Source organism: Trichoplax adhaerens, genomic scaffold (assembly GCF_000150275.1).
Source record: "Trichoplax adhaerens TRIADscaffold_1 genomic scaffold, whole genome shotgun sequence".
Classification (NCBI taxonomy): Eukaryota; Metazoa; Placozoa; class Uniplacotomia; order Trichoplacea; family Trichoplacidae; genus Trichoplax; species Trichoplax adhaerens.
This window is the reverse complement of record NW_002060943.1, coordinates 6,301,589-6,320,964: the sequence shown is the minus strand read 5'-3', so window position 1 is coordinate 6,320,964 and position 19,376 is coordinate 6,301,589. Positions and strand designations below refer to the sequence as shown.

The following is a 19,376-nucleotide window of genomic DNA, read 5'->3' as shown; positions in this document are numbered from 1 at the left end:
CCCTTTAATCTGGTTCCAGTTCGTGTTTGGCAAGGATCATGAATTAAATATTCTACTGTGAATGTTTTCGTGATTGTTGACTAGGTGGACATGTTGAAATTAAGTAATGAAAATTGATTAAGTTATATGTTACTGATACGGCATCACGACTGTTGTCCCGAACAGTAAAAGATTCATTACATGAAGAAAGAAGTAGCCCAAATATTAACTAGTTATTTAATGTTAATCCTAATTTCCCATATAAATGCATGGTTTGAATACCCTCATACCCAAATGTGAAATATACTCTTACACCACAGATAATATATATAAAAATATTCAATAACTACAATCAGTTTAGCATTATAATCTATAATTAATTGCATGGAGTAAAAACTGAAAAGTCTTTTTTATTAACGTCTACACATATAGCCATCTTCGTTCATACAGGTATCAAATTAAACATTTTACACAATGATTTCTATTCCGCGTCATACGTGACTTACTTAAACCCTAAAATACTCTAATTTCTAATTGCTGTTTTCATCATAACATCTCAATGCCATCATACATAATACTTTCTTGCAATGCTTGTAATTTATACCGGTTGCGGTAAAGTAACTCCCGTCTGGCACTTGCAATGATAACTTTCTCAAGGAATTATCCTCAGTTTTCTCTTTCCTAATCCGTAAAAAGAAATCTAAGCTTAGTACATCATAGCCTAGCTAAACTTAATGTCATTTTAAATAAAATCTATTTACTTAAAAAGCAGGCCAGATGGAAATTTCTCATGGAGTATTCGAATTGGAGATTTTGGAACACCCTGTGCAAATATAGCTGTGATAAAATCATAAAGATGGAACTAATAAATACCGGCACACTCTCGATCCATTACAATCCATCGACTATCTATAATTTAAATTTACCATGTTGCGGTTGAAGAAGTCTCAGCACTAGGTCATTGACTACCTCTATAGATCGCCCACAATCAATAAAAATAGCTCCAATTAAAGATTCAAACAGGTCTCCTAATGGTTTAGGAATCATTACGCCGTCTTTTAAACTGTTGGAATAGACCAAAGCTTTCTCTTCTGTAGATAATCTTTGTTCACACTCTTCATTCTAAATAAAAACAAGAGTTTAACCTTCACAATAGCCAATGACTAGGTATTACTAGTATTACAAGCTTTTAGACTAACCGTATCGACGATCTGTAGAAGTTGATTAATTTGGCTAAATAAGGATGGTGAATTGTAAAAGAAATATTTATGAATGCCATAAACCATAGTCATAACTGCAAGACTTTCATTCTGTAATGATGCCTCTACAAAATCGTGTAGATCTGCAGGCTTGTAGTTGTTATTCGCATGATAGCAATGTCGCACTACAATATACTGTAAAATTGCATCGCCTAAAAATTCCAACCTTTGATAGCATTCAACACCTTCAGCTATTCGATTATGGTTGTAAGTTGCATGAGTTAGAGCACTAATTAATAGTTTTCGATCTTTGAAACTATATCCAAGTACTGCTTCTAAATCTTTTAGGTTATGTGCGTTATAGATTTTGCTGATTTCCTTTCTTGCATCATCATCGAGTTTCGCAATATTATGAGATAGCCTGCCAACTTTGATACCCAAATTATTCGTGATAAAGTTATTGGCAGAATTCTCTCCAAGTTCTAAAAGAATTCCACCTAATAAAGCTTCCATAACATCGGCGATGCATTTATTTTTTAATTTCTGGGTTGGATGCACTCGGGAGGTCATACTAAGATTGAGAGTTGATAGTTGCTCCTCCAGTCCAATGCTATCGCTTTTTTTGGCAATGGAAAATCCCGGAGGAACCCATATATCGTTTTGATCCACATTATGGCCTATAATATAACCTGGTAAACCCATTTTTATACCAATTTGATATAAATTTTCGTTACTGACAATTTTCGATTTAAGTGAGCTGAGTTGGCCTTCGTGAAATTTAGAATAGGACAGGAAGAAGGAGATGGAGACTGCATATTTTAAGTAAGAGTCACCCAGGAATTCCAATGTTTCTAGGTTAAAATCATCATTTGCCCTGGCTAATGTTAATGCCTTCAATATAGTCATGGTTAGGGAATTGTTTTGTAACTGTCTTTCGTTTCGTGACGAACCGACTATCCACGACTCTTGCATTTTATTCTCAAATTCCTTTACCGAAAGCATACTTTCCATACGCCATAAAATAGATCGAATACAAGCTAAGCTTTTCCAAACTGAAGCCGGAAAAATAGACCTTTTACAAAGTTCTGGAATCAATTCGATAACCTTCGATTTGCCCTTCGAATGATGAGTTATAGTATCTGCCACAGATTGCGTTTGACTCTTATTGCAAGATTTTACAGAAAATTGAGACTTTTGCCCTGAATTAGACCGTAACATGTTACGCTTTTTAGATAAATATTTAGGCCGAAGTAAAGGTTGTGTTGTATTTTTGATCATGATACCATATTTTTCTTGATAATATGTTATGAAATTCAGGTTAGATTCTCCCCACAAGTTATCAACAGGTGTACGATGTCTACAAATTTGAGCTACTTCGTAGTAACTTGGATTATTTCCGTAATTTCGAGTTATAATCGCATCATTTAGTATATCTAAATTCCCAAGATCGATTGGGATAAAAGTTTTGTTATAACTTGCGATTCTGCTGAGAAAGTCGTAGTCAATATCTCCTTCCCTAAGCGCAAAAAATAATGCCAATTTAAGCGAAAAAATAACTATTTGCGAGTTGATTAATTGACGTACTTAGACAGAGTCCGGACAACGATTACCAGTCTTATTTAACTAGGAATTTCTACCATATTTTAAGCAACTATGCACTAGGTTCGATGTTACAAACTAAACTAGACATTTATTAGAATTTTAGAAAAATAAATTCGATATACCCTAGTAATCTAGTTTGCCATAGAAGGAACTAAGTATAATTCCTCGAAGCATGATATAAGATATGGTATATTTTCTCTATCATTACAGCTTACACGCGTATATCATCGTTTTTACTTACAGTTAGAGTAAAATTAATTAAAAGCTAAATTTGCTAATAGGTGCATTAGATCTTTTATTGGCATGGTATTATAAAAACGAATAGCTTAAATAGAAAACAAGGGGTTAAATTATTCTCTAACTTCAGCAACACTTACCATCGATCCTCAATTGGGCTGGTTTCGCTCCTAATCGGTACCACTAAATATCCAGAATAACTGTTGCTAGCTTCGAATTGAAGGGAGTCATTATGGAAAGCAAAGACAGACTTTGCCATAGTACGATTGAATCGATGGATTTTGAGCATGTCTTGGTGATTAATATACTTCGTCGAAGAACAAAGTCTTATCGATATCTTCGTCTCGCCATATGGTGTATAAAGAGAAAAGGACGGCAGCTGAAATGAATTAAAAATTGCGATCATTTTTATTTTTATAGATAACAATCTAGAAGATGATTTCCCTGATCTAAATTTCTTACATGGCTAAAATTGAATTTTATATATCTAGAATGAACCATTAATTAAGGAAAATGCTTTAAGAACAGCTCTAAGGATTTATAATTACACTATATGCTATCTTCCGGTAGATTCTGAGGTGGTTGATATACAATATAGCAATCATCATTTACTTTGATAGTCAATTTATCACAGTTAAAATTCAAATTATCCATTTTCACACTAATGTCAAATTTCGATTTCTAGGCCTGATGGATGAAATAGAAGGCTAAATAATAAATTTCAATTATTTTATGTGTCTTAAGATTTGTTCAGGTAGCTAGCATAGTCGGTGTACGTAGTTTTGATATGTAAACAAGCCATAAATTGCATCAAATCATTATGTGCGATATATTTTTTATTGAGAGATAGAGAGTAAATAATCCATTGAATTGGCTAACTCTACAGTACATCTTAAAAAGTTTCATAGTATTTCAAGCTGCGATCAATATTTAAAGGTCTTGAGAACTTTAGGTAATAATTTTTAAGTAAATATTATTGTAACAAATCATTTAGACGAACCTGAGGCAATAGCTTTGACGTGATGATACCAAATTGTCTTTTATCGTATACTTCATAAGAAGGATGGAGCGAAAAAAGGTATAGAGAAACCGCTTCATTTTCTTGAGGATGGCAATTTTGTAAAATTTCTGGCAGCTATTTATATATCCCAAGTACACTTTCATGAATAGATTGGAAAGAAAATCTAGCAGGAAGAGTGCAATATCTACTTATACTTACGTGGCGTTCATACTCAAGAATATTGACTTTAGAGTCTTCATTTTCGTTATTGATATCTTCATCATCTTTTGATACCTCTGCTACGAGATAATTTGCAGGAATAAGATGATCATTAAATTGCCCAATTTTATATAATTCTTTGCATACGATGAAAGCCGTTTCCATTTTGGCAGCTTTCTTATTTTTCATATATGGCCCCTAACAGTCAAGAGAAATGATGGACACGAGTTAGCAAAATGCTATCGGAATAATACTACAACGATAGAATATTTAAACATGATTTTATAAGACAGGTAATGATGATATTGAATGTAATGACTATTGTGGTTGAGGTTTTGGCAAGACTGCAAACAATAATACACTATAATATAGCTGAGGAGGATATGGAATAGAAGTGTTTCAAATTTCGATTTCTCTTAGGAGAAAAAAATTGGTTGTGTTGTAATCCACCGAGAAAACGCATATTTTAAAGCTAAATTCCTTTAACAGACTAAGAGACATCTATACGGCTAGAGTTGATGATAGCACGGAATACTGATGGTTCAAAGTTTAGTAGATTAAAAACGCCAAGCTATAATTGATCTAGAAATCATATGCTTTGAAGTTTATTTCCTTTAGCAGTTTAAATGGCGACTACATGCTATGCTAACACTAATGATGATATGAGACATAGGTATCTTAATGTTTATTGAGAAAATTAAAACATCATTATTAGCCATGCTATAATTAACGATGACGAGTAAGATAGTACCTCAAATATTGATTAACTGGATAACCGAGGATAAATTCTACTATATACAATAACAGTACGTATATCTTAAAATCTCTTATTCTCACCGAAATACTACTAGTTAGAGGTGAGCAACTAGGCATCGTAATAGTTGCTCTATAGCTCTCAAGCCCTAACTCATCAAATTTCACAAGCGGTGATGCTGGCGTGTATATGTCTCTTGGTAGTGAGCTGCAATACCTTGATGAAAGCAATCAGGAAAATATTAGTTATTAAAAATGATATTTTAATTCTTACAGATATTAGCAGTGGTAGTGTAAGAAATAATTTATCTTTCTATAACAGGAGAGTTTATCCTTACAGTAACAATTAAACCGCTAGATATATCTAATCACTTCATTAGCACCACTTTAAATACTGAACTAACCAATTTAAAAGCTGAATACAATTATGCACGGTTAGCTTAGCCCCAGTAGATTTAATTTCGAAAGGTGGTGATAACTCGAATTCTAAATTGGATAGAAAATCAATCATTTCTTTGGCAGCTTCCCTGTTATGGCAGTGTTGTTGCAAATACTGTTCAAGCTTAGACCAATATTGTATTTGATTTAATTTCATTTTCTTATCCTTTTCGTCAATCATGATAATAAAATGAGACAATTTAGCTCGGGCTCTACCTTTAGATTGCATATACGAGCTAAATGTTTTAATTTCGTTAAAACGAATAACGATGTTACATTTAGGAATGTCGATACCCTCTTCAATAACATTAGTTGCTATTAATAAATTAATCTGATGCTGGCGAAATTTATTAATGTTACAAGCCTGCTGCCGATTCGTCATATTGGTCATGACTTGATTAGAGCTTACTTTTGTACCATGGCCAATTACAAAACCGCATTTAAATAATGACCACGTTGAAGGCATTAAATCCGCTAAGGTATTCAATATCTGGCTTAAAACCGTAGCTATGCAACGTTTTTCAACGAAAATTATACCGCAAAATTCCTTGATATTATCCTTTAGATTGGCTTGATACTTTTGCAAGACGTTTAAAAGTAAAAATATCTTGGGATGAGAATAGACAGATTTCCAATTACTACCATCGACATCTATAACATTCTCTTGAATTTGCTTTAAATTTCTCAAGATTAGCTGTAATATCTTAATTTCATATCGATTGATACCAACTTTTAGACCTTCAAACTGGGTAATAAGAGATTTGATCATAATATGCAAACCAAACTCACCTAGCTCTTCGTATACTGAAATACAATCTTTGTGAGCACTTTCTATAATTCGAGTGTGCAATTGAAGCCTATTATAGTCATGTAGGTATTCTTCATCACGGCTTTTACTCCAATATTCTTTGTGGATGGTAACATCGTCCAATAAATAGCTTAATTTTGACTTTAAGCCAAATTTATCTACATCAGATTGACGAAAAAAGACTAAATCCTCTTGAGGTTTTGTACTATATTTAGATAAATTTTGTTGAAATGTTGTGGTAGCTACGCGACTCAACATTAATGATTCTAATTGCTTAATCTTGAGCTCAATTTGACTTTCCTTGCATTTCCCATGAATTACTGATGCTGTAAGGCCAAATATGATTGGACGCCTTATTGCATCTTCAGTATGGACATAATCTCGCATAATCTGGGCATAAACATGCCTACCTACAGCTTGATGGCACTCATCGAATATTAGCAAATTAATATGACTGACTTTAATGTAGCCATGTTGTAAAATTTGCAGTAAGATAGCTGCTGTCATGACCAGAACTTGATGAGATTCCAGTTCCTCCTTCCATTTTGGCTGTTTCCATAAATCCACGCCATCTTCGCCAGCATAGTTGCCAATTTTTAAATTGGTATGTTTCTCTAATACCTTACTTTGCTGTCTCACCAATGCAACTGGGTATGCCCATAGAAAAACAACAACAGTAATGTGTTAATATGAGGTCAGTATACTAATAGAATAATTTTGAATGAAATTATGGTTTTGTTCGCTTACACTTAGTAAAATTTGTTAGCTGTCTGAGCAACTTTAATTGCTGACTCATACTATAATTTATTAATGTCCGTCAATATTTCCTTTTCTAGAATATTCAGTTTATGCTCTTTCCTATCTAGTTGATATTAACGATAATGCTGCCGTTTTAGCAAATAAATTAATGATTATAAAATATGAATGGGTGATTTTATAGTTTTTATACATATTTTCGACTAGTATTGTGCATTAAAGGTATTGGGGACTCTTCCATCATGCTAAAATATCAATTTGTAGTCATGAGAGATAATGGTTATTTTCCAATCAAAACAATATAAGAATAGATCAGATAGTCAACAAAAATAAGCACTTTCGTGTGTACACGATAGTAGATCAGACGATCTTAATACCGCATTAATCATAGTTTACATCTTGATGCACTGCATTCCAATGAGCAGATAGTTTCCAGTTGGACAGGAAACCATATAGCAGTGGCAGTTATGCTCTCAAAATAATCAGTAAACTACTCCTTAGTGCACTGCCCTGTATTCTTGTTGATAGATAGCTCCAGTTTAAGATTGCACTTGATAGCAGTGATAAAATCTACTTAAAATGGGTTGTCTACTATACTTGTACACAGAAATGGGAGAATAGTAAATACAGTCCTTTCTACTAATACGTAACTAAGTTTATTATTGAAACTAATGACTGGATGACAATCACTTTAACCTTATTTTATGATTAGTAAAATGTTAAGTATAAATCAATTGCTTTTTAATCTTACTACTTTTAATTCTAGAGTATTAAGATAATTTCAGTTGCTGGTTGTGATGACTAATGTAAACTGAATACAAATTTTTATTTGCGTTTTTCACCCTGGGCTGGAATTGTCCTGGCTCAGAACACTATTACGCTTTTTTCTATCAAATTTCTATCAGTGTTTATTGAAGAGGAGAGAGAAATTTCTTATTCGATATTATCGAGAGAAATGTAATATAGCTGTTATGCATACTAAAGATATCCCAACTTAAAACATCTTCAGTAGTTCAGTATCTAATTCTATCAGGCTATTAGACATTAAATTGCATTTTCATTTCTGCGCTATCTAATCATATGATTCATATCTAATAAGTAATTTAATTAGCTAAATCTTCATATTTTTGAGATATTAAATTATATTTATATACGATATATAGTATAAGCTTATTATTAATTAAGCTCGTTCTAATTTTATCCCGTCTAATTACGCTTGGTTACTACGGTAAGTATTTAATTGTGTTCTATTTTTATATTTGCAATATGTAATGTTATTCCTGCCTAATAATGGATTTGCTTGAGTTCAATTTTCGTGTTTTACAGTATATAATCATATATAATCATAAAAAAGTGTTGAGTTTTCTTTCTTTACAGTATGTACATAATCGTTTCCAACTACAGTACTGTATTGAATGGAGTTAAATTTTTATTTTTTGCTGAGGCCATTGACCTCTACTGTTGAATTAGATTAGATTTTAAACTTTCACCTTATTGCTGCATCGAATCAACTGTAGCTATTGAATCGGGTTTAGATTTCATTTTTATGTCTCGTGTCAGACTATAGCTTGAAATTTCCCTTATTTTATGATATATCTAATCATCTATAACTGTTAAATGCGATTAAATTCCCTTGTTTCGGAGTACCTTATCATATCGTATTTATCTCCTGAATTAGATTCAGATTTCTATTTTTATAATATATCCAATCATCTATAACTATTAAATTAGATTTAAATTCTATTTTTCAGAGTACGATATCTAACCATGTATAACTATTGAATTCGATTTAAACTCTATTATTTCGGAGTAGCTAATCATACCATATTTATCGATACTATTAAATTAGATTTAAAATCCGTATTTCAGAGTATCTAATCATCCCATATTTAACTATTGAATTGAATTAAATTGCCGTTCTTTGAGTATGTACCACCTCAAACTGATCATAACTATTGGATTGCGTTAAAATTTTCATGTTTTAACCGTCATTATACTTAGCGATTGTTTACATCTTTATTCAGTAACATCTAATCCTACTGATACCTTCTGAACAATAAATTAGGGGAGATTAGATTTGCATCTTTTAATCAATACCGAATTATGTCTGACTACTTATTTACTTAGGTAATCAAGATGATCATGCTAATTATGATATAGGAAAGTATCGGCTACAAAGAAAGTGCACCTTTTATATTAACCGCCAGTAAGTATTGAAAGATTGTCTTTCAATTGACAAGTATTGGATACAGCTAAATTAATGTTTAAAATATTCTACAATATCAGGTGGCTATCTTAACGGATGGAATTGTAGGAAAGTATATTAAGACCTTATATTGCTATTGCTCTAAAGCAAACATCTTCTAGTTGATTTTAGATTGATATTTTAGATTTAATTCGAAATTGATGACAGATAGGCTGTTGATTCTTATTAGTCATCGTAAGTGAGTGAAAGAGTCATTTATCTACAACTTCCATTTTATCTTACAAGATTTGTGCAATATTTAAAAAATTTCGATATAGTTTAGATTATCTAAATCCTGTATCGTGCAATCATTTCAAGCTTTAGTTCATGACTTAAAGAAATTTTTTAGCCGTTAGTGAGTCAATAAACATATTAAATTCATCATAGATTTAATTTTTGCGTACTAGGCAAAAAATATGGACTTGATATTGCTTGTTACAACTGCCGCCTAAGTTAGAAATGTGAATTTTTAGTTTTGATTGGATAGAATGAGAAACAGTCTACAATTCTAAGTATCGTCAATGGCGAAGCAAATATCCATCTTACAGTCATTTAACGTGAAAATGGATATATTCGAGGACAATCTAATTGATAGAATTAGATTACGGTAACTCTACTTTAGAGTACCGTATGGCTGCATTTTTATAATAAATATGATTTAAGAGTTGAATTCTATAAACCTTAACTTAATGGTGCGAGGAGGTAGCAATCGTCGATTTATCTAATCTCTATAGAAATAAAAGAAGCTTCTGCTTTACCTGTATTGACCAAGAAAAATGTTTTCTTTCCTCCTTGCTCCAACGGCATGACCGATATTTCATGTTGTAACCTTTTTATCAGCATGACAGCAATAAAAGTTTTACCACTGCCAGTACTTAAGCAAACTATCGTATTACTTTTTAAGGCAGTGTCCAACAATTCGCATTGGTATGGACGAGGTTGAATTTCTTCTGCATTGTGGCTTGATTTCTCCATGATTCTTACAGGCTATCTTATGTTCTACATGAAAGCATGACAAGGCCTTTACTTAGTCAGTAGTCAAAATAGTTAGCGAAAGTAATACATCTAAAATAGTAGGTTATCACGGAAGCATGATAAGCTATAAATTTCTCCTTGAATAGATTATTTTACACAAAGAAAGATTTGTATCTTTTAAGACTAGCTATCGTCAGAGATGTTGACTAATCTCCTTATTAAGGTATCATTTCATTTTTATCGATCTTACTGTATCTTGTGGGAATTTTCCTTATCGAAATCAATCCTTTTGATTTCACCACCGTCAACGAATGCGATCACAGAATGTCCACCGCCTAATCAATTGCTGGATTAGAAATAGTTATAGACCAAAATTGTTTGCTTTGCCTGACGTCAAAATAGGTGTGGGAGTTATTAAAATGATCGAATTGGTTATTCAATCAATCGATTATTTAAACTATCGTATACAACGTTTCCAGCCGATAGTATGACGAAGTGATATAATTATCAACACGATCACTCTAACGCAGAAGTATAGTTGATGATCGTAAAATTCAAGCTGAAGAATGTCAGTGATGGCATTAATAGGATTGACAAAACGTTAATTAAACTCGATGTATGGCTAATTCAACAGAAAAATGATGAGTTGGCACTTTTGCATAAGAATAGAACAATGTTATTATTGATAATCAAATTTCTTTTAAAATATTGTATTCGTAACATGTTATCCACCAAATGATCTAATTGAATGACTCCTAAATTATCATAATTTCATCCTAGTAGAACACTAAGTCTGTTTCAATAGAAAAATAAGACTCGAAAAAACACAGCGTTAGAAATAGCGAGAGACGTTGGCAACGTTGATGATTATGTATCAAAAGGTAATGGACCGGAAACTGTCGATAAAATGTTTTTTCCAAACTGATGCGTTGGCACCTGAAAATATGCCGCCTAAGCACTTTCTAGTGAGAAGAAGGGAAGTGGATTAGCGCTAGATTTATTTACATTACAACACGTCGTCTAGAGGAATCTTCAAGCTGATAGGTTCTCTTCTCGGAGGATTCTTTATTTATATGGACGCCTGCTATCCTTTCGGCCAAGTGTGGCTAGAAATGCAAGAACTCATTGAATAATGAGGAATAGAATAACTACATCCAGAAACAAAAAGTCTATTCTCGTTGTACATCCACCTTTATAGCCCCTTTTGTATAAGAAAGAATAGAGCCAAGCTATGATATAACCAAATTTTGAAAGCAACAAGCAGTTATAGTTGAATAGAGTTTAAGAGTGACTAATAATTTCGCACTATCCAATCGTATTTCGACAGTTTTTAGATGGTTTGGTTGCATCTTCAGTTGATTTTTCAGTTTTTTAAGAGGTTTAATGCCACGATTTTCTTTTGTACAACACTTTGATATTGTAAAACAATATACATACTATGAAACTACCCCAACATTGTGGATGCTACATGTGGAATTTAGAGACAGCAACAGCTAGCTTATGTGGGATAAGATTCGATATCTTGGCTTAGAGTTCTAACAGGGCTAATACTTCTTCAGCCATTTTACCATCACTAATAGTTTCTTGGGAAGGGATTTGTTGCTTTCGTAACCAGTAATTGATAAGTATTTCTAATCGTACTGCTATATTCTGATAGTTACCTGATGTAACTTAACACTATCTACAGTATACTGTATTAATAATGTTGTATAGTACTGTACAGTTTTAGATGTAGCAGATTACCTTATGGTGCATTGCGAGTAGATTATAAAACGAGTTGTTGGCGAATGCCAGGAGGAATTGTGACTATACAGGCAGTTGAAGTTATATTAGTGTTTTGGAGCAATTATGGTCCCTACTTCTATGATAAAAAGGGTATTTCTATTTCCTGTGAGAACCCTTGGCCTCCTAGTATCCAGTGATCGTAGCAGTAATCATCATTAAAATCGTTATTATAGTTTGTAAAGTAAATCACTGGAAAGATTATCGAGATTCTGCACTAAAATACGGATTTGTTATCCAATATTTCGACTTCACATCTCATATTTCCTAACCCCTCATTATGATTAGAAATAGAAATATACCACGTATTTAATTTATATCACGAGCAATTTGTCAATAACGGCAAGAATAAATCAAATAAATTGTCTTATTATTTTAATATCTTCTTTAAAATTCGCTTATTGAACATCACTTAATTTTACCTAATTAAAATAATTATAAATTTGTAGTTATAGGCAACTACTGAATGGTCATTTCTGTTAAAAGTAAAACCTTTTAAAGATGACAAACAATAGCATCCGTCTATATAAAATTGAAAATTTTTTTCTTAGTCAAAAGCAACGATAGTATTTTGCAAAGCATACATCAGAGGCAGGCAGATTCAATAATAAAGTGTTGGCAAATAAATACATTTAGATTGCAAAATTTTAATTTAATAAGCTTGGACCATAAAACTTTGCAGCCAGTGGCCGGTGTTTGCTACGGCTATTATGTAACTGCGACGATTTACAACTTTTCTGCTTGCTTGATTTTTTCTCTGGACTAAATAATGGAAGTGATGATGATGTTTAATCCGATATGATTAAAACCTAATATGAGATTACCATTCGACGATAAACATAGATAGAAAATTAAGCCCTTACCTCAATGATTTCATGTCAAACATCGTTGTTCGCTTTTCTAAAATATTAGCAATAACTGGTGGAGGCCTAGAATCTTCAATAGCTTTCAATTTCTTCTCTTTAATAACACACTGACTACATCTAATTTTATTCGTCACTACAAATAGAATAAATTATTAATATTAGAATGAGATCGAGCAGGATAATATCATTCTAACACTATCACTGTAGTACTGAATATTTTGTAGAAAATTAAGTTTTCTTGCTTAGATTTCATTATTATCCAATTACCCGCTTTGGTAATTACTTGTGGATGCCCACCACGACGAGCAGTATCTATTGCATTGTCTCCGATTTGGTTACGAACGTCAGTATGATCACCATGATGATTTAATAGACAGTTAAAACACTCAGCATGGCCACCTAAAGCTGCGAAATGAGTTGGAGTTTGCCCTAAGCCTAATAGACAGGCCATAAGAAAATTTTTCTTTACTATCAAAATATTCCTGCCTGATTAATAACTCTTTTATCATCTACAAGACTTACGATCGGTAACATTAGGATCGGCACCTTTCTCAAGTAGCCAATGAAGACATTCGACTGATCCATTTTGAGCAGCCTATATCATCATTTAAATCGTTATTGATGTCACACTTTAAATCTTTTAACGCCTAAATATTAGTCCTATAAAATCATCTACAATCCTTTGCTGTCTTAAAGTCAGTAATATTAAGCAATGACTTTTCTTTTTAATCTTAAGTTTTTGACTCTCTTAAGCTAGTCATCACATTAAGGAAAAATGATCTTTTCCTTCAATCTTTTACAATCTACATATAAGGTAGCTATAAAATAGCAAAAACTATGTTTCATCTTGAATAGTCTTTAATGTTATTCCAGAAAATACACAACAATTATCCCAGTCTTGAATCTATTAAATCTAGCAATATATTGTTAAGACTATCTTGAATAGAATAGGAAGTATAGGTTATCCCTTATTTTAAATCTATCAGAGCTAGCAATAAACCGTAAAGAATTTTTCCATTATTAAAAGTAATAATGGAAAGCAAAAGCTTTCATTATCCTAAACGATTCCTAAAACGATGTTAGAAAAAGACTATGAAATCTTCATTATCAAACTTCAGTATCTTTGAGCTAATAACAGTCATACAGGTATACAGTACAAAGTAGAAGCCTATGCTTATCCGGAAATCTATTACTGCTTAAAAGCAGCAAGATATTGTAAACCATTTTTAATTCCCATTTACTGAATTATTTCTGCCGACATGCGAATGTTATAATCTTGTAACTCTCACTTACCATATGAGCTAATGTTTTCTTATTATTGTCGAGTATATCGAGATCACAACCAGCTATTTCAACCAAATACTTTAAGCAATTTAATTTACTTATCGTTGCTGCATAATGTGCTGGTTGGGCACCAATTCGATCAATGCAATATAAATTCACGTCGTACTTATACAACAATTGCAATACATGATAGGAGCCATGCATGCAAGTTAAGTGAGCAGGATGTCTTCCAGCAGTATCACGTTTATCGATGTTAATTCCACTAGTAATCAACACTTCCATCACGTCAGGATGATTCTTAGTCGCTGCTAAATGAGCTGCAGTCCTACCAAAATTGTCTGTTATATAAGCTACAGATGGAGTAGGGTAACGTGTTATAATAGTATTAAATTTAGTACTATCCGTTGAAGTTACAATTAGCAAAAGTAATCCTAATTGAATTCTCTATTTTCGTACTAAATCAGAATTAGCCATCCTTAAATAGTATCGTAGTCAGAAGGTATTGGCTTTTTAGCTTACCGTTTGCACCCTTCTCCAACAATACTTTTACACAGTCTGCTTCTCCATTATAAGCTGCCAACTGCATGGGAGTATGCATTTGATCATCTTGAATATCCATACAAGCACCATGTCTTAAGAGTTCTTCAACAACTTGTGTATGACCGCCGATGCATGCTTCGTGTAAAGCAGCTCTACCACTAGAGGTTTTGCTGTCTACCAATGCTTTTGCCTGCCCATTTCAAAAGTAACTCATTTTAGTTTAATGGCATAAAACTAACATGGCTATTAGTAAGTAACACTTATAGACTGGTATGCCGGTTAATATCCCTTTTGCTTATATCAGTATCTTAATCGACATGTCTGCTGATCATAAACATACTTGCAATAAAGACTCGACTGTTTCTTTGTGGCCATATCCAGCTGCACAGTGCAATGGTGTTCTATTATTATTACCGCATACGTTAGGATTAATGTGATCTTTAAATAATAAGGCCACTACTTCACCGCTATCGCCCCTTTCGGAAGCTAATAATAATTCCACAGCATTTTCCAGATCGTGGACAGGTACAAGCGAAGTCGAATTAACAGTTAGAACTAAAAAATATCAGTTCAAGCGCATGATTATTATTTTTCGACTATGTACTCGTATAGGATCAATTTTACAGTTTTAGTATAATTTTATTATGCTAACAATTTTGATTAAAATTATAATACGATATAATTATGCACTGGAAACATACAACATGTTAATGGCTTCATTACCTTGTCTGGTATCTGTAACGACCGTCGACATTTCACTTGAAAATCCGGTGATTGATGAAATGACAGATGAGCGACGACTAGGAAATCTGCTTCCACTGAGATTGCTACCACTTCGGAAATTAGCACCATCAACTTGTGATGAATTTCTTCTAGAGTATGATGGCATACCTCTATTTAATGCATGTAATTTCATCTTTAATTCCGTATCTTCAAGTTGTAATATTGTATTCAAAAATTCTAAATCTTCATTATCATCATCCTGTACATTGTCTGGCTTCGTTTCTGAACTAGCTGGTTCGCTAGCGCTATCGAGACTACCTCCATTTTCTTCATCATTTAATAAAATAGCATCAATACGTAATTGCTTATGGAGCAATGGATCTTGGATATCCATCTCAGCAAGATCATCGTCCTCTACAGCATACAATTCTTCGGCAGTAAACATTAGAGATCCAATTTGAGAATTTTCGGCATGATCAGCATCATTACCATAATTCTCTGGATATAAAATTTCATCCTGTCCCTTAATAGGCTCTGCATCTTCCGCTATACTTGATCTTCCCGAAAGATTGGAATGGACTCTTTTCACATCTGGCGATTGTCCACCATCACGATCAGTCATTAACTTTTTATTAGTAGATTGTATGTCAATATTTTGGGTAGTGGCATCCATCACTACTGTATGTACATTCCAAGCTTATTGGGCAATCAATTAATAATTTTATTTAATCTTATTTTACCATTCAGCAAAAGCCTGTCTTGAAGTTGATAAGAATATAAATTCTATTTGAATCGTCGATTGATAACACTAGAATTTATAGTAGGTAGTAATACAAAACAGGATAATTCAGTAAGTCTGTTATTAACCTTGAATTTATTCAACGATCTTTATAAATGTATGGAGTGCGGCCACCAATGAATAAAATAAAATTCAATTTAAGAAGATTCGATGTTATCGGACGACAAGTGAATTAAAGTATTAAGGTAGTCTTAAAATGACATTAAATATTATTTGATAATCCTTCTTATTACTAAGCTAATTTTTAAAATGGGAAATGGCTGCTGGGCTAATTAATTATTCTCTAAAGTAACGTTGTCTTCCTTTGCAACGAATTAATATAATTTATTCGGTTGCTATGCGACCCCTAAACCATTGACTATGGCTGCCTGCCTACTTGTAAGACAATGTCTCTACGACCAGCGAGTCTATACAGAAGATAATATCGCAATTTTCAAGGCGTATAGGAATATTTTAGCTAGCAATTCAACCAGTTTAGTACTACTGTCGTGAATTTCTGGTCGGTAGGTTATGTTTGGTCTAGCCATGAAAGTATTTTGATATTCGATAGCAAATAAAGTTTAGTTGATTTAATTTGAGTAACTTGCTGTTGTTCAGCAATGGATGCCGTCAGTCAAAACCATGTTAACTAAAGTATTTGACCCACTAGTTTATTCTCAATCTATTACGTATTCAAGGCTATTTTGTTTAATTGATGCGATGGAAGATTCTATGCTTGTTGATCAGCGTTGATTCATGTAATGATGGCAATGGCATAGTCATCATAATGAAGGGACCTGCTAGCAGGTACCAGCGTTTGCTGTCATCATTAATAATACACATCATTGTAGGTTTATTATTATTCTTTCATCAATCCTATTTGCTATACTATATCATATTAATTATTATTGCTTTCTCCATGAGGTAATGATTGAGAGTATTGTTATTAGGGCATGCAAAATATTCAGCAATTTCATCGAAATAATGATTGTATTGGCAAATAACGTTAAGAATGGGCCATCAAAAGGGCGTGTATAAAGTTTGACTAACTGTACGAATTGAATGCTCTAAAGCGTGATATACAAATAACTCCACACGAGTAAGTCATTCCGTATCATCAATACGAAGCATAAATAATTTGAAAGGGGGTTAATTCTAATTGTAATTGGCCTTGATGATCTGTCCCTTAAAGTGTTGTAAATAGTGTTGGATATTACGATGTATGTTACACTCGGTATTGGATAGAGCGTGAAGTATATGATTAGCATATCATCTATATAAGTACTTAGGATATGATGATTTGTATTTGTAGTCTTGTAATACCGTACATGATTATATATTGTAAAAGACGGACTAATAATTTATTCTATATACCGTATATGCATGCATCTGTTGTAAAGTAAACGATAGCTATCATAGTTAGTCATTGGATGTATGTGTTAAATGCCACAACACAAAAAGGCAAAAGGTGCAAGCTGAAATATCTACAGTATAAATACCCAGCATTTTTAATATTAAAGTTAGTTACAAATCTTACTCGCGGAGTAGAACTCATTGCTTCAAAATAGAAAATAAAGTAGACATTATACTACAGTATATCCACTTTAAAAATGGATTGATGACTGATTGAGTTGACTAAAAGAGAACTATGCGTGTATTGGAATCGAGAAATTTTGCATTAGTGCAAGCTTGTCGTTGCGATGCTTTAGAACTCATTGCTTCAAAATAGAAAATAAAGTAGACATTATACTACAGTATATCCACTTTAAAATGGATTGATGACTGACTGAGTTGACTAAAAGAGAACTACGCGTATATTGGAATCGGGAAATTTTGCATTAGTGCAAGCTTGTCGTTGCGATGCTTGCTGTACTATCGTAGCATCATCAAGCTGATGGCATTGGATCATCATCTTGTAACTTATCTATGCCAATATATTGACTCGTAGGAAAGGGAATTTTAAAAGGAAAACTAGTCCCTGCTCTAAGTGAGTGGTATCATGCCTGCTCGACAGCTAGAATACCCGCTGAACAGGATAGTAGTGGGATAATTGGTCCAAGCAATGGCAGTTCTCGACCGTAGATTATCCACTTTCGATCGCTGATTGAATTAATTAATTTGCTACCATCTCCTTAGCCATAGCGATATGCCTTAGCTAGCCTCCAACTCTACCAATGCCTATAGTGTACATCGCCATTTCAGTACGTCTATTGCAGCACTAGACGCCAGTATGGGACCGTCGATAGCTCGATCCAATCGGAAGTGGATAAATAGTCCAAATTAAGCGAGAATCGAAGGGCGATTTCTTTCCCTACATGACTGTATTACGCAGCAGCGAGTTGCGCCGTGGAGTTTGAAAACCAGCTGAAAGCGATCGCCGTTGATCAACAACAGCTCGTCCATTTGTTGCAGCTGATCTCGATTTCAATTTTCTCTTCTTGTCATCTAGTTTAGTAGGACCCAATTTTTCAAGGATAATGGAATCTGAAATGGAACCTGAAATAGAACCTGAAGTGTTGCAGCCATCGTTGATTCAGAATAATGATAAACTCAGCAAAGAAGAACAGAGTGCAATATTGGCCGTGATGCAACGAGCAAAGGTAGAGTGGGCAACAATTCTATCCCTAGATACAGTAACACGATGATCTTATTTTCAATTTGCTATTTATATGCCATACAAGTTACTCTCTTGCCTTTTGCAACATCACCAAATATTGCTTGAATAGCTCTTGATATAGTCTTCAATGATTAGAAATAGGCTAACATGCCGTTGGATACTTTGGGGGAGGGAGGGGGGACTATTTTTGGTAAGACTTGATCAACGAGGGGGGTGTAGCTAGAGCTATTTTTGCCAATTCTGCATCACCAATGAAAGGGATAGATGAACTACGACAGATTGCAAAATCCCGTCGAGTTAGCCTTTTAAATTGTCTAGTTCACGCGATGGCCTTGATAAAATTCTATTTCAAGCTAAAGAGGAAGGATCAAGCTTAGTCAACAATGTTTATTGGACGGATTTGCCTTGTACTCGATTGTATTTACAATGCGATCGACATTTCCACGAATTCATTATCAGTGATCAAAGTTTCATCAAATATTTAGATAATTGAGTTTGGGGATAAAGTCAAGAAGAAACACTTTTCCTTCACTTCAGGGTTGAGTTCATTCCTTTAATTTAAGTTTATTAACGCA

At 33.3% G+C, this 19,376-nt stretch overlaps 3 protein-coding genes across 3 annotated transcripts; all 3 read right to left on the bottom strand.

Annotated features, from left to right (window-relative positions):
* Positions 1-509: 509 nt before the first annotated feature.
* TRIADDRAFT_51985 (uncharacterized protein) lies at positions 510-3,276 on the bottom strand (the record flags this gene model as incomplete). The annotated part of the gene is made up of 5 exons (XM_002107923.1): positions 510-660; positions 741-816; positions 906-1,101; positions 1,179-2,694; positions 3,158-3,276. 5 exons carry the CDS (start codon positions 3,274-3,276, stop codon positions 510-512), a joined length of 2,058 nt encoding a protein of 685 aa, XP_002107959.1.
* A 3,190-nt stretch (positions 3,277-6,466) lies between these two features.
* Positions 6,467-6,781, bottom strand: TRIADDRAFT_17843 (uncharacterized protein; the record flags this gene model as incomplete). The annotated part of the gene is made up of 1 exon (XM_002107922.1): positions 6,467-6,781. A coding segment is annotated over one exon (315 nt), but the record flags the coding sequence as incomplete, so codon positions are not given.
* A 7,828-nt stretch (positions 6,782-14,609) lies between these two features.
* On the bottom strand, positions 14,610-15,179 carry TRIADDRAFT_19385 (uncharacterized protein; the record flags this gene model as incomplete). The annotated part of the gene is made up of 2 exons (XM_002107921.1): positions 14,610-14,873; positions 15,024-15,179. Coding segments are annotated over 2 exons (420 nt in total), but the record flags the coding sequence as incomplete, so codon positions are not given.
* Between the last annotated feature and the right edge of the window lie 4,197 nt (positions 15,180-19,376).